At 30.0% G+C, this 15,451-nt stretch overlaps 1 protein-coding gene across 1 annotated transcript; it reads right to left on the minus strand.

Moving 5' to 3' along the window:
• Window positions 1-207: 207 nt before the first annotated feature.
• Window positions 208-14,782, minus strand: Dcr-2 (Endoribonuclease Dcr-2). Its single transcript, XM_018547352.1, has 25 exons — window positions 14,722-14,782; window positions 13,450-13,659; window positions 13,148-13,325; window positions 12,831-13,070; window positions 11,777-12,068; window positions 11,484-11,560; window positions 11,283-11,386; window positions 11,055-11,190; window positions 10,092-10,222; window positions 9,624-9,867; window positions 8,951-9,193; window positions 8,615-8,875; window positions 6,968-7,144; window positions 6,682-6,886; window positions 5,923-6,241; window positions 5,483-5,853; window positions 4,224-4,357; window positions 4,014-4,139; window positions 3,459-3,974; window positions 3,145-3,342; window positions 2,584-2,665; window positions 2,159-2,379; window positions 1,906-2,077; window positions 823-898; window positions 208-719 (listed from the first exon to the last, which is right to left on the minus strand). The coding sequence occupies exons 2-25, from the start codon at window positions 13,650-13,652 to the stop codon at window positions 554-556; spliced, it is 4,872 nt and encodes a 1,623-aa protein (XP_018402854.1). The 5' UTR covers window positions 13,653-13,659; window positions 14,722-14,782; the 3' UTR covers window positions 208-553.
• Window positions 14,783-15,451: the final 669 nt, after the last annotated feature.

The raw sequence follows: 15,451 nt of genomic DNA on the forward strand, positions 1-15,451 counted from the left end.
GTTTAGAGTTGCGTTGTAAGTCTGAAAAAATTTCGGCACGCGATTGAGTGAACTACATACGCGGTATATAAATTCACACATAACAAGCATTGTAATCTAGCTTTGACCATTAATGGCTTTGCTTCATGCTTCCTTCCTTCTTATTATTGTTTATCAATCGTAAAAAGATTCTTAAATTAGATTAATTAAAGTCCAATTGTCCATCGCTGGCTACTACTCTTTCCCATCTCTCAGGTAATTTTCGAATTCCATCTCGAAAAAATGACTCGTCTTTAGAGGCGATCCAATTTTGGAGCCAATTTTCGATTTCTACGAAAGAAGTGAACCGGTGACTTGCCAAATCGTAATCAGAAGGAGCAATGTCCGGAGAATACGGCGGGTGCGATAAAATATCCTATTTGAGCGTTTCTATTATAGCAGATGTCTAACCTCTCTGAAACCAAAATCAGCTGTCACTATGAACCATTAACAACAGCCGAAACCATCTTTTGGAAAACGGACTGAACTAATTTGTACTCCCAATATATATCATGTAAAACAATCTTAAAAGAACTTAATTTAATTTTTCGAGTTGCAGTCTTTTTAATGCTTGTTTTGCAGCTGCGCATTTAGCTTGTTTTTTGTTACTACCGAAACCATGGAACAGTTTCTCTTTTCCACCAATAGTGATTTTCAAAGGTATCATAACTGTGTCAGTTCCTTTAATCAATATTGCTTCTCTGCAATCACAAGTGCATTTTATATAGAAACATAAATGTATGTATGTATAATATATGTGTGCGTGGATGCATATAACATGTGTTATATGATCACAATACTTACAGAAACTTGGGATGTATGTCTGTATTTTCATATATTACTCGTACTGGCTGTTTAGGAATATTTCTGCTAAATTCATCTAAAAACAGACATTGAACCATCAATGTAGGAGCAGACAGTTATACATTCTTTTTTTAAATTTAGTGCTTTAATTAAATGCTCTAATTATGAATTCTTTATTTTATTATAGGAATACTTTATTTTAACATTTACGCACGCACACACACACACACATACACTTTGTTAGGAATTTTGTAGTGAATTTAAGCAACATGTAACGGAAGCTGGTGGTCATGATGTAACTGAAAAGTAATGAATGATTTAATTAAAAACTAAGTTACGTAGTCTTAAATGAACATGTGCAATAAATTTCATGCAAATCTATATAAAATTGTATGGAAGGTACATTAAATTTCATAAAAATTTATGAAAAATGCATTAAATTTCACGTACGCGTGTACACAAAAAATACTTTTTGGATATATTATATTAAATTTAATGTAATATTATAAGAAATTAAATAAACTTGTGTAACTTAAAAGTACATTAAATTTCAAGATATTTTTAACAATGTATAGTGTATATACACATACAGATATTTATAGTATACATATGTCGTGAGGTGAAGTATGGCTCCATGCAAAAACGATCGATTCATAACAAACAGATTCTCAGTTCGATCCTGACTGTTACCTCAGGTATGTATATTATCTCGTTTTTATACGAGGTTGATCACAAAGACAAGTTAAAAATACAAATCCTAAAGCTATTATATACTAGGTCTTCTACAATAACCCATAAGTCATAAATCACAAGTAACTAAAAATTAACGACTGTAATTGGTCCATTTCTAGCTTATGACTTATAATTTATGACCTATGGCTTATTGTAGAAGGCCCTATTATACTAAGCCTAAGAATCGATCTAAAATAGTGCTGGAATTTATTTGCCGCCGACGGGAATCAAGCTGAAAATTGAAATAAATTTCTGAAAAACTGAAAATTGCAAATAAATTTCAGCACTGACCTAAAGGAAAATACAGAAATCCTATCACTTTTATATGTATATATATACAATCTGTCTTACCGATTTCTTTGTGCATGAAAGAATAAATTATTTCCCATACTTTCACAAGATTCTTGCCACAATCAAAATAAATGGCACCAATTAGAGATTCAAATATATCTCCTAGAACTTTGGGAACATCGATGTATTCTGTTAAATTACATTCGTCCTCTTCGATCAATACGCATAGCAACTGTATTACAGACAAAAGAAAGAAAATATATATATCATTTTACATTTGTTACACTTATTAAAATTTGTATTACTTGCGTACCTCGTCATTAACCACATAATCTCGTCCTTCTTGGAATTTTACAAAGCGATCAATTATTTCGTGTAATTTTGGAGCATAGGACAATAAGGCGACATGCAAACCATATCGTATTGACAAACAAGCAAACGTTATATTATTAACAAGCGCTGATCTTAGATCGGTGAGTTTACCAGGACTTAAATTCTCATTATTTTCATAAATATAACACGTTATCAGAAAATCTGAAATTATCATGATGCAATTCATGATCAAATTGCGGTTTAAAAGAATTAAGAGAGATATACGAATATATCTTCTATATTTTCTATTATATTCGTATATGATAATTATTCTATATGTATTATATTTAATATTATATATACTATGTATGTAATACTATATTACACATATTACTATGTATATACATGTCAATATTTTTTGCTTACCAAGAATAGCATCTCCGATAAATTCTAATTTTTGGTAACATTCAGTTATTGTATTTGCTGTGTAGGATGGATGCGTAAACGCCTAAAATATAGTGTAATTTATTAATTGTAGGTATATATTATATTATATACTAAAAATACATGCACGTATGCACAAGGTGTTTCATAAATGCAATATTACAACAATCTCAATTCATTATTATTGGAGCCATTTAAAATCTATTGTTTATTCAACGTTAATCGACGACGATTTGCGAGGAAGGATACACAATGGATTTAAGACTCGAAAACTATTTACAATTATAGTATTTTTGCGTCACACTTGCTATTAATGCGGAATTCAACGCTAAGATAACGTGTGGATAAAATATGCGCATGAGGTGAATTTAAATATTTTCTTTAATCAGCCATAAAACCAGAAAATTAAAGTATGTAGGACATACCATATGTTTATATGACTTTTTACTTCTTTTAGTGTATACATATTTACCTCCTAAAGTATTAACATGCATTTACAAAACACCCTATATATTTCTGTTGTAATTCCTTTTAACAAATTACCTGTAACAGAAGTTCTCGATTTTTAAATTTATAGCCAATCCTGATTTCTAAAGTATCAGCCCATGGCATGTGATAGTTAAGCTCACTTGTGATAATTTTAGAATTCTGTGAATTGCTATCCAATAATTCGTTAATCTTAAAATCAGGTAGTATACCGAACCACTTGAGCAACTTTGCGGCACCTTTTATATGGTTACTCTAATGGGTAAAGATATTTCTCAGAGTGTCGTAATATATTTAACATAGCGCTACTTAGTTATGCTAATACAGTCTTGACGTCTACAATCAAGATGGTTATATTCGGACAAACTTACTTTGAGATAAACACCAATAAGCGCTTCCACCGAATCTGCTACGTTTTTATCGGATAAGACTTGTACACCGAGAAAATGTTCGACGCCAGTTTGCTTATCTCCAGTTTCCCAATTCATTACTGTATTTTGCATCATATTTAACGTATCTTCATTTAAATATCCAGTAAATCTCTCGATTGGTGGTATTGGACATTCGTATAATACATTTGGTGCCACCGATTGATCTAGTAATATCTTTTGCAATGGACGATACACCGTGAATGCGGGCGGGATAAAATTGCTCGTGGGCACAAATGCATCGTTCTTTATACGCCCCGGAATACCTTTTTTATGACCGCAATAATAGAGATTTCGATTGCCAATAATCTTTGACTTCAACGTCGTTAATTGACCTTCGTTAAATGATGGGAATCTGTGATATAAAAATAATGATACAATGAACTTTAGATAGCAATCGCCTAAAGTTTCCAACCGCTCTAGATTGAACATATCTAAGCCTAATGTAGTAGTCAGCGCCTAAAATTAAATAAAATTACGATTACATATATATATTACCTGCATAATTTCAATCGAATTAGGACCTTGTGAGAAAGAAGGTTGCTCATCAGACAGAATATTCAACGATGGTGCTGATATTACTGGCCTCTGTATGTAGTGACCAATTTTCTTATTCACATTTTTCTACATATAAACATGATAATTTTAAACACATGTGATATAATGTGATATATGGAAGACACATATAGCTATAATGTCCTGCTTTACCTTGATATTCTCATCTTCATTATAGGTATCTTCATGCATAAACTGGTTGTAATGATGAATATCGATCATTTGAATATCATCTATATTACGATATAAATCCCGAGGTTCCTGGTCTTTTATGAAGAGGTTACAATCTGTTTTTATAAAAATAAATCTCATAGAAACACGATTATTATAATAGAAAGTCACGATAATACTAGCTATATTTTAAAATTTATATAATAGTTCTAGTTCTGTTTGCATTACTTGCATTTTTTGCACTTAGCATCTTCATTCGCTCTCATCAGAAAGATATATTAAGAAAAATAACAAAATATATTAAGAAAAGATTTAGGAGAACGATGATAGCGATGAAAAGATGGAATATAGAAGAACGATTATTTAAATTTTAAAAATAACTTTGGAAAAAAAATGAGAATATTCGACGATTTAGTAGGCAACGTAGCATTTTACAGAGATTTACGTAAGGCTGGTAAGAGAAAGGAAGCTTGTATATAATCAAGAAGAAATATGTCAAATGGATACTGGGCTTACACGCACGTACTCCAAATTATATCTTAACAGAGAAGATTAAAATGGTGGATTTGAAGATTGAGGAGATCCGAAGGATTTGCATATTCGAAAAAAAAGCGAGATGCAAAATATGATAAAGTATAAAGTAAAGAGTGATAAGTTCCAAACTGTCCCGGAAAATTCGATAAAATTTTGATTTTGATAAAGTTTACAAAGTTTAAAGTTTATTAAAGCCAAAGTTGAAAGAGCGTTCAAAGATTATTAATATTTTAATATTTTTGTTTTGCCTGTTTGCCTTGTAGAATTTAACTATCTCGAATTCGGTAAGAATGTATTTGTAGGCTCATTGTACCAAAGTAAAGATTATTAAATATTTTAAAATTTTTAAAGAAAAGCTATATCAGTTATTATAGACATTATACATATAATAGAAGTGAACGGCATGGTTCACGAAACGTTGGCATTAATAATGAAGAAAGACACAGCGATAACCCGCAAACCTTCTGGTATAATTGAAGACATATTCATTTAAGATTAAATAGATTAAACATAGATCATATAGAATTATATAAAATTGTGTTAGGGATTTTATATTATATATCATATAATAATACTCATTATATTCATTCAATCATTATAATCATTATATTCATTATATTGTAAAAAAAACTGTAAACTGGAAATCATCGTAAATCATAAGGCAAGAGAATTAAATAAATAAATTAAATGATATAATGGATACGCACCCAAATCAAATACATTTAAATCTGAATATGATTGATCTGATAGCGTCTTTTCGATTGAATCATCCATAAAATCCAATCCATTACTATAATCTTCTTCATTTAATTTCTCGAAATTTTCTTCTATTTTAAAAAAAGACAATTCTTTCAATGGTGATGTTCCTAATCCAATCTTTTTTGCGATAATTACTCTCAAGTCTTCCGCGATTAAAATCTGACATATTCTATGAAGAATGGAAGGTAAAGTAGTTGCTTTTAACCAATACACAGACGGAAAATTTATCTTGTAACATAATTCTGGAACTAAATGTTCCTGAAGATCTTCCACTGTGTCATCAGTTTTTTTATATTTCAACGAACCTTCGGGTAGTTTTCTGCAAATTACGTAAATTAGCCAAATTATACAAATACCACAACACGATTTTTCTGATTATTTACCATACCTTGGTTTTATGTAATTAATTTTAATTGGTATTGGCTTTACTTCCAACATAGATTGTTGCAAATTTTCTATTTTTAGTCCGTGTTTTTCTTTATAATAATGCGTGTATGTATCGAAATCTTCATTGGGGAAACATGATTCGGGTGTGAGATCGTCACAGACTCGTGTGACTATATAGACCGCATTGTGCCTGTAACTTGGAGTAACAAGTGCTAATTCGTAATCACTAGTCCTAAAGTGAAAAGGTATAGTCGGTGTAATTCTTTCTAAATCCTGATATGTTTCAACAATGTTCCAATTTATCTCTTGCTTGTCGTTTACTGAAATATTAGAAAAGTAAAAAGAAAAAGATTTAATAACTTTTAATATTGATATACATATTAAACATGAAACTAGGAACACATAAAATGCAGTAGCGCTAGATTATAGTTGCCTGTCATTTATATACAAGTGAAATGAGTCTGAGGTGAGCTGAGTATGAATTATGAAATACTCAGATCAATGACGTCACTACTTGCTTCAGTAAAATTAACAAATACAACACAGATTCATAATCTCAATTTTAAATTTTAGTTTACAAGGCTCAGTAAAGCGATCTTGTGCAATTTGTAGGTGAAAATCTCGGTTGAATCTTACTTGTCAGAATGCAAAAGAAACGCGAATTTAACTGAGTTATGACGTCACAAGTAAGAATTATCTGAGAATCGAAAAATGGAAAGCAACTTATATCACAATGAGAAAACTATATAATCATACTTACATGGAACAATTACGAAGGAATTTTCAAGATTATCATTATCAAAAATCATAAAATTTTTAATAACAGGAATAATTTCACTAAACAATAAGAAATTAAATCTCTTAAGCAACTTAATTTTATTTTCACTCAACATCATCGTCGTATGGTCAGACTTTACATTGACGTTTAATTTACCATCCTTCATGAAAATCGGAAATGAGGATATCTGATAAATATGAAACAATTGTATTAACATGATTAACCATTTAAATTAATTTTGTGAAATATTAGTAAATACAACTTCTACCTTTGGCAAACTCTTTGTAGAAAGAATACCAAAGCCACTTTTGTCATTAAGCAAATTATAAAAGACTATGCGTCTGTTGTCATAACTCGTTACAGGACATATAGAAGTACAATCAAAAACATGAAGATGCAATAATTGTGAAGACTGTGGGTACGCACCATACAATGCTAGCGGATGCTGCAAAAGTATTTTTATAAATTAAGAGTTGTTTATATATATTTACAGAAATATATATTTATATAGAATCAGAATGTCTGGTAAAGATCTAAGAACAACGTTTAAAAGAAGATTTCTACGATCATTTTGAGACGAAAATTCTAATATTAAAATGTTGAGGCTATAATTCTTGAATTAAAAACGTTTAAAATTAACCAATCGTCTAAAGTTGGGCGCGCTCAGGAGCGGCACAACACAAAGTACTAAACGCGAAAACTTGACTTATTACTTCTTTTGTTAATATCAATTTTAGGATTACATATGTGAATATAAGATTTTATGTATATATTGATATTTATCTTTACACGATATACAAAATGCAAGCTGTCAGATAACAGTCTTTGAGCAATTTGCTATCGATTTCACATCTCAATTAGCAGAAATTAGTAGCTCTTTATGTAAAAAAAAAAAAAAAGAATCTTGTATTCACTTAATCTTGTATTTATATAATGTATACACAGTGCGTTCAAAAAGTTCCGAGACTACACTAAAAAAGATACTAAAGTACTGAAAAAAACTATTTTAATTATTTAATTTTCATACGTCCCTCCCCTCTCTACATACAAAGTAGATTGTTCATACAAGTTCTGGAACGCCCCCTGTTCCGGAGGAATAACTGTTGAGAATTGTCGTCACATTTTTTTTAATCGACTCCACATCCTCAAAACGCTCTCAAAACGCTTTCAAGGTCGCTTTGGAAAACAGCATGAAGTCTACCAGAGTCAGATCAGACAAGTACGGAAAGTGCTCGATAACCGTAACTTTTTTTGCCAAAAACTACTTAACAATGAGCGAAGAATGTGATGGCGCATTGTAGTGCAATAAAAATCACTCTCCAGACTCCCACATTTTCCTCCGTACTAACTAAATGCGATTGAACAAACGCTGTAATACCTCCTTGTAAAAAGTTCCAATGATTGTTTGACAGAAGGCACAAATTCACGATGAATAACCCTTCGAAAGAAAAAAAATGCACCCTTCACTCGGATCATCCTTAAGCGACTCACTTTTAAAACGGATAAATCACCTAAACACGATTTGCTACGACTCAAACACTCATCACCATATGCGGTTTGCATCAATTGAAATGTTTCTGAAGCAGTTTTCCCACATTTAAAACAAAATTTGATAACAGATCTTTGTTCCATTCTTCACAAAATGACAACAGGTCAGAACACGAAAACATCGGTTCGTTCTGATCACCGTGAACGCATAAGCTACGCAAATAATACATTCTATAGAGCAGACTTCAATCTAAAAATTTCCACGTTGATAGCACCATTTGTAAGTGTTTTGAAAATACAATCCTGGAACTTTTTGAACGCACTGTGTGTGTGTGTGTGTGTGTGTGTGTGTGTGTGTGTGTGTGTGTGTGTGTGTGTGTGTAAGACAAAGAAAATCTGATTTAATGTATATAATATGTATATTTACTTCTAGCTGATGTTGACGCTTTCTCTTATGTGTGCCAATCGTCTTATCATCTTCATTTATCCAATTTGGAAATAAGAAATCCAAATTTTTCGTTAATTCTTCATTCGTTGCAGGTAATAGCTTATCGTTCAATGCACTCAGTTCATGCAATTTTATACAAGTATTCATAGCAGCGGATCGTTTAGCACCAGGTATACTTTTCATATATTTACCGTAAATTGTGGTTTTTAATGGTGATAGGTTTGGTAATTTGAGGGAAACCTGTTCAAATTTATATATAATGAATAAATATTATTTATAAATTATGAGACTTAAATAATACATAACATGTAATACCCTATACAATTCTGTAGAACACTCATCTAACTTCCAAATCGGAACCAGATTAACAAATTTTGATGACAATAAAGAACCACAATATAAATTTATTAAGTCAATCACGGCCAACTCTGTTAGTTGACTTACTATAACGCCATCATGTTTTATTATATACGGTTCGATATCAAAATCATGATACAAACAGTTTATAATATCATCTTGGGTAGGCAATGTGCGTTCCATTGTTTGTCCCATTAAAATCTAACAATAAAAAGACATAAGATATTAATTATTCCTTGTTTAAATGAGTTTCGTGTGATTATCACATTTTAATGTAATTTATCGCTTTATTCAAGTCAAACTATTTATTAGATTATTACATAATGTATTTCTTTATTAAATATTATGTTATCATTGAAATAAACCCACCAAACTCTGACAGCATATTCTAATAATTAACTTGAAGAAAAGAATCTTTTGTTTTTCTCATTTTAAAATAATTGATGTACGTAATTAACATATACATGTATGCAACATACTATTAGTTAGCTGTTTAAATTAATTAAAATTTATTTAAGTATTTCCGCAGAATAAAAAAAATATATATATATAATAGAAAAGAATTTTAGTTATATGATCACATTTTCAACAATGTACAGCCCTACAATTATTTACTATTTTAATTGCTTACCTTTCTTAATTTATCCTCTGTAGTTTTGTATTGATAATATTTAATTAGAAAATCGTCATTATCTTCACCTTCCGTAAAAATTAAATAATTACTCAAATTGTGGCGTGCTCGACCTTTACTTTGAACATATGCTCTAAAATCTATTGGTATATCATAACGTATTATCAACGTGCAAGTTGGTATATCGATACCTTCATCGACAACATCAGTCGCTACAATGCAATTTGATGAACCATTCTTAAATCTGCAGCAATGTATTTTTTTATTAATTAATTACATTAAACTGATTAAAATATATTTTTCATCCTTTCTTTGCTTATTAATGTAGATACATAGAAATACTATTATATGTACATAAAATACATCGTATGAAAATTAGATATGCTAGGATCATTTACAATTTATACGAAATCTATCGACATCTCTGTAGGAAAATAATAAATGCAAAAAATGAAAGAAATGTTTTACCTTTGCAACACTTGCTTATTCCATTTTGCAATACATGTAACTTCTTTACTATTCTTGTAAGGATCATTTTGAAAGCCAACTACATAATCGGGTTTAAGAAAACTGTATTGTTCATCGTGTTCAGATAATATCTAAAAATAATGTAGATTTTAAATATTAAAAGTATTAAAATTAAATTAATACAGGAAAGGAAATGATAATGGAATAGATGAGAGTTATGGAATACATGATATCTAATGTAGTTTGCAATGCATTCTGAGAGAGCAGCAGTTAAAATTTTTTATACATTATTATGTAGTCTGCTTAGACGTTATAACATGATTACTAGTTGTTTTTTACTGCGTTCTTGTAAAAGCTGCATTTCAGTTTTGTAGATATTGAACATGACTTTTAAATGATATACAGATGCTTTCCAGCAAAAAAACACAATATAACACAGCAATAATTTCAGTTTTTCTTTTAACATCGGTGAACAACTAAGATGTAACGATTCAATGTGTTCTACTGTATTATCTGTATCTTTTGCTGGAAAACACCTATAATTCTAAATTTGGTAACAAAATATATACATATATCCGATTTTTTCCTCTTCAGTTTTTTTGTAAATTATGACTATTCTGTGTACTCGAAACTTATATCTAATAATATAATTATCACTTTATGGTCAACAAACTTATACTAAAAATAGTTATCATCATAGTAATTGAAAGTAGTTATTTCACGTGAATATCTACAGTTAATTTCAATAAAATAGTATTTTATAATTCATTCCTTTACTCTATTTTTTCGAGTTTGTTAAATAATTAAATTTATATTTGATAACGATTGATAATGATTATCAATATTAATTTATCATAAAACCGACAAAAATATTTTTTAAAAGCAATTATTATTATAATTTGTATTATATTATTGCTAATTATTTATTAATAATCAAATCAAAATTATAAAAAGGAAACTTACTTTTAATATATGATATATGACTTGGGTCATAAATCTTTCCCTGACAAAAATAATACAACAAAACTTTTGTTCGTTTAATTCCTTATTATAATGTTTCAACATCTCGAATAATTTTTGGATTTGATCACATGAAAAGCTGAAATTATAAAATATTACTCAATATATTACTGTAACATTAGTCAATATTATATGCGAAATAAATATTAATTTTTAATACTTTATACTAACTTATGTAATTGGTCTATTTCTGTACAGTCTTTCATCTCATTATCGAGCATTTTCCTTATTCGCAATACTTGCGTAATTAGATAATCCAGAAGAAAATTTGTCATCTAAAATAAGATCAATGAGTATGTTAGTAAAATTAAGAATAAAAACTGCAAAATACTTCCAAATAATATTATAATCATAATTTTAATAAACTCATACTCTGTCATTGGAATATTTTCTCATACTCTCTAACTGAATTAAATGTAGTAAAGCGGACTTGCTTCCACAATATAGACCTATAATAAGAAAGATATTTTATATACTGATTGTTGATTAAAAATTAAAGTTTAGCGCTCTCTCTCTCTCTCTCTCTCTCTGTGTGTGTGTGTGTGGGGGGGGAGGGGGGGGGTGCGTGTGCGCGCACGTATTTGAACATAAAAATTATAAATATATTAATTACAGAATTTATTGTAACATTATAGTATACACACAAGTATAAGTGAAACAATTACCTGCTTGCAACGTAACTTTTTCTATGTCTTCCAAAATAAGAATTAGCTTGGAAGATTTTGATCTAGGCTTCATTTTGTTACTGGATTCTTTATATATTTCATCAAAATTAAGCTTTAAATTTTTGCAAACTTCAGTACTTGTATTAATGACATCATTTAACTGTTTCATTATTTCTGGAACTAGACATTGCGTATATGTGATGATTTTTTCTTTCGGGTTTGTACAATATTCTTGGATTGAATCTATTGAGTCTACAGTTGCTATTTTCGCATGAAATGTTATTTCTAATGCCTACAAACAATATGAATAATATTAAAATGTTCAAAGATCATAATTACTAATGATAAGATAATAAAACTTCTTCCCATTAAACAAGAACAAATTAGATTAGATAAATCTGTATGAATCAAGTTTTTGAATTCGCGTTAATCATGAAAAAGGTATTGAATTTTATACAGATTGAATACACTGAATCTGTTTCTGTACGTCTAGATAAATATAATAATGTGAATTCTATATAATGGATTCATATATTAGATTCAGAAATGAAAATATACTAACCTAAAAGTGATGCATCGTTGAAAAGTATCGAGGTGATCACAAATATATGAATCGTTTTTTCCTCAAATAAACTTCAATTATACACAGAGTATACAACACTACGAATTCACGGTAACAAGATGATTCCTGGATATAATCTGCACAATCATGGCCAAGGTTATGTCTAGAAATTACTTTATCGCCATGGAACCGCAATGTTGCACACTCTGTATATCACACTGGAGTATGTTCGGCAAGGCAATGATGTATATCACCTCGTGCATGCTTTTCACTGATATATCACTTTTTAAGATCAGCAACTAAACTGATAACATGTTTCATTTCTATGTATTGGATGAGATACAAAAAGCAAATAACTAATCCGTAATTACTAATTGAAGCGGATTACGGATAAAGAATGGATTAAAAAATTTCGAAAACTTAATTCGACATCGTTTCAATAAATAATTTTCAATATTTTTTAATAATTTCTCACTTGCTGGGATTCTTTACCTTAATTGTAGATTCAATTTTATCTGCTTTTATGTTAGCATTCAACAATGTTGCTGACATAGCTAAAACACGTGGCTGCTCTTTCTTGGAGCAATTTGTAAATTGTTGCATAATTTGTCTCATAGGGTGGTTAGATACAGCTCTGTGACATTCATCAAATATGATTAAATTTATTCTATCTAATGTTAAATATCCATGAATAAGCAAGTTCAGGAAGATTTGTGACGTCATTACTAAAACCTAAATAATATAAAAATGTTGTAATCCATCAATAATTCAAAAAGAAAATTAGAATGAATAATATTTTAAATTCATACTTCATGTGCTTCTATTTCACTCAACCATTCTTCATGCGACCAAAAATCCACTTTCATATCTCCACTGTAACCTCTACATTTCAGATCTGTATGCCTCTGTATATATTGTGATTGTTGTTCAACCAATGCTACTGTGTTTACTATGAATGCACTACGTTTTCCACCTTCTTGATAAGATCTAAATGTAAATATAACTTTTAAAGCCATTGTATATATAATATCAACACAAGTATAACAATCTATTGTAATAATTGAAGATTCAGAAAAAAAAAAGAGAAATATATCTATGAAGAGCTACATACTTGCGTATATCACGACTTAGATGCTTTAGAAGCATAACAGCTATGTATGTTTTGCCTGAGCCAGTTGGCAAATAAACTATCGTGTTGTCTTGTATTGCCCTTTCATAAAGATCTATTTGATATGATCGTGGCTTAAACATGTTTTCCGAAAATATTTTCGACTTAATTGCTTTGTACCAATTATGATCAATCACTGATATCATAGAACAGCTAGAAAAAGATATGATCAAATTTAATATCTAAGCATTTGATATTTGAATGATTGCTTAACTTAACAGTTTATTTATATCTTTTAACACACACCATCAAATAACTGATTATCAAACTGTATTATAACGAGTACCATGTTCATTCATACCTATAATTAACAATACTCTTCTATGTATCGAATTTTTATCCTGCTACACTTTATAAAAGTTTCTTTTTTTCAAAAATAATATTAATATTTATGATTAAAAAAATTGAAATTTAAATATCTACTTAGTTTCAAATAAAAAAATATGTACATAAAATATTTAAAATTTGCTGTAACAATGAACTATAGTAAAAATGAATAAAGTAATCTATAAAATTAATGTAAAGGAAAACATATATCATCACAACATATACACACTACACACACAAGTTCGACTATTTCACTTTGAGGCTAAGCCATATATGTAATAACACTGAATATGACATTGAATATTGACATTTTTGCCATCACATTAATTTTAGAGTTATCACATTAATTTATTCCGTTTTTGCAAAAACTTGAAAATTTGATCGGTTCAGTCATTAGTCGGATCCGATAATCTCAAATATTCGCAATTCGGTGATATCATGAGATCCATATATCTATATGAGATCGGATTCCGCCATATACTTACACAGCCGGCAGCAGGTCTCGGCAGGTCTCAAGCGTCACATGACACATCAAATATGCTGATGTGTATGTAACTCGAGACGCCGACGTTCCTGAATCTCCTGATGTCAATTAATCCATTTATTGCGACAAATCTTTCATTTTATTTTATCATATTATCGTTGCAATAGATATAATTACAACATGAATTCTTAGTTAAAACATAAACATGTTTTAAATAAGTATATTAATTATTTAAAATATATAGAGCTTATATTTGCGCTTTTGGATTCGAATATATCATCGCGAGCACTATCAAATGACGACTATCAAAGTCGCTGACAGAATCGTAGTGCTAATCGGTTTGCTAATGGCGGTCGAAATTTCATGAGCTTCAAAATACTCTATTAATTACCTTTAGATCTTACCTTTATTAACGATTTGTTATGCGACACAAAATCATTTATAAGTAAATCAATAACTTCAAACTCCAGGAAGTAATTAAAAATAACAATATTACTTCTCACTAATCTATTCTAAATCAACTAATCTACTCCATTACCCAGTTTCATCATTCGATGCAATTTAATGTAGGATATACTTCTGAATATCTACTTCGTTAAAACGGGGGAAAACCGAACCCAAATAAATCCCTTCCTCAATGACTTCAGGCTGATATCAATTACATTAAGCATCATTTCGCAACTCTGATTGGTGTAATGCTAGGAAATTTCCTTGAAAAAAAATTCAAGGCCACTTTCATCAGCCAATCCATGCAAGCAACGTGTTTAATACCGGAATCAGACTACGCATTGAAAATTGAGATTGAAGATTAAAAATTGAAATTTGACCAATGAGAATAAAAAAAATTTTTGCTCTTATTATTTTGATTGGCCAAATTTTAATCGTTCAATCTTTAATCTCACTGTTCAATGCGTAGTCTGATTCCGGCCTAACAGCAAAAAAAAGTACTCCTGAGGGTGCACTCAGGGTGCGATTACATGGAGCGCGGTACGCGGTAGGTTCTCTAGCTGCCTAGTTATAGCGTTTTCCACTGGAAAAACTGGTGCAACACTGGTGCGCACTGAGTGCAATTGAATGCGAATCAATTCACATATTTTCAAGCTGGAGTCACATTGAGCGGAAATCTACAACGGA

This window comes from Cyphomyrmex costatus, unplaced genomic scaffold (genome assembly GCF_001594065.2).
Source record: "Cyphomyrmex costatus isolate MS0001 unplaced genomic scaffold, Ccosl1.0 scaffold639, whole genome shotgun sequence".
Lineage (NCBI taxonomy): Eukaryota > Metazoa > Arthropoda > Insecta > Hymenoptera > Formicidae > Cyphomyrmex > Cyphomyrmex costatus.

Excerpts from the sequence above, each read along its gene's own strand:
- Dcr-2 (XM_018547352.1), bottom strand. The coding sequence starts at position 13,652 with ATGATATCAGTGATTGATCATAATTGGTACAAAGCAATTAAGTCGAAA. Across the intron at positions 5,854-5,922 it reads ATTAATTACATAAAACCAAG|AAAACTACCCGAAGGTTCGT; the intron begins GTATGGTAAATA and ends CGTAATTTGCAG. Across the intron at positions 3,343-3,458 it reads TTATTGGTGTTTATCTCAAA|AGTAACCATATAAAAGGTGC; the intron begins GTAAGTTTGTCC and ends TTTACCCATTAG.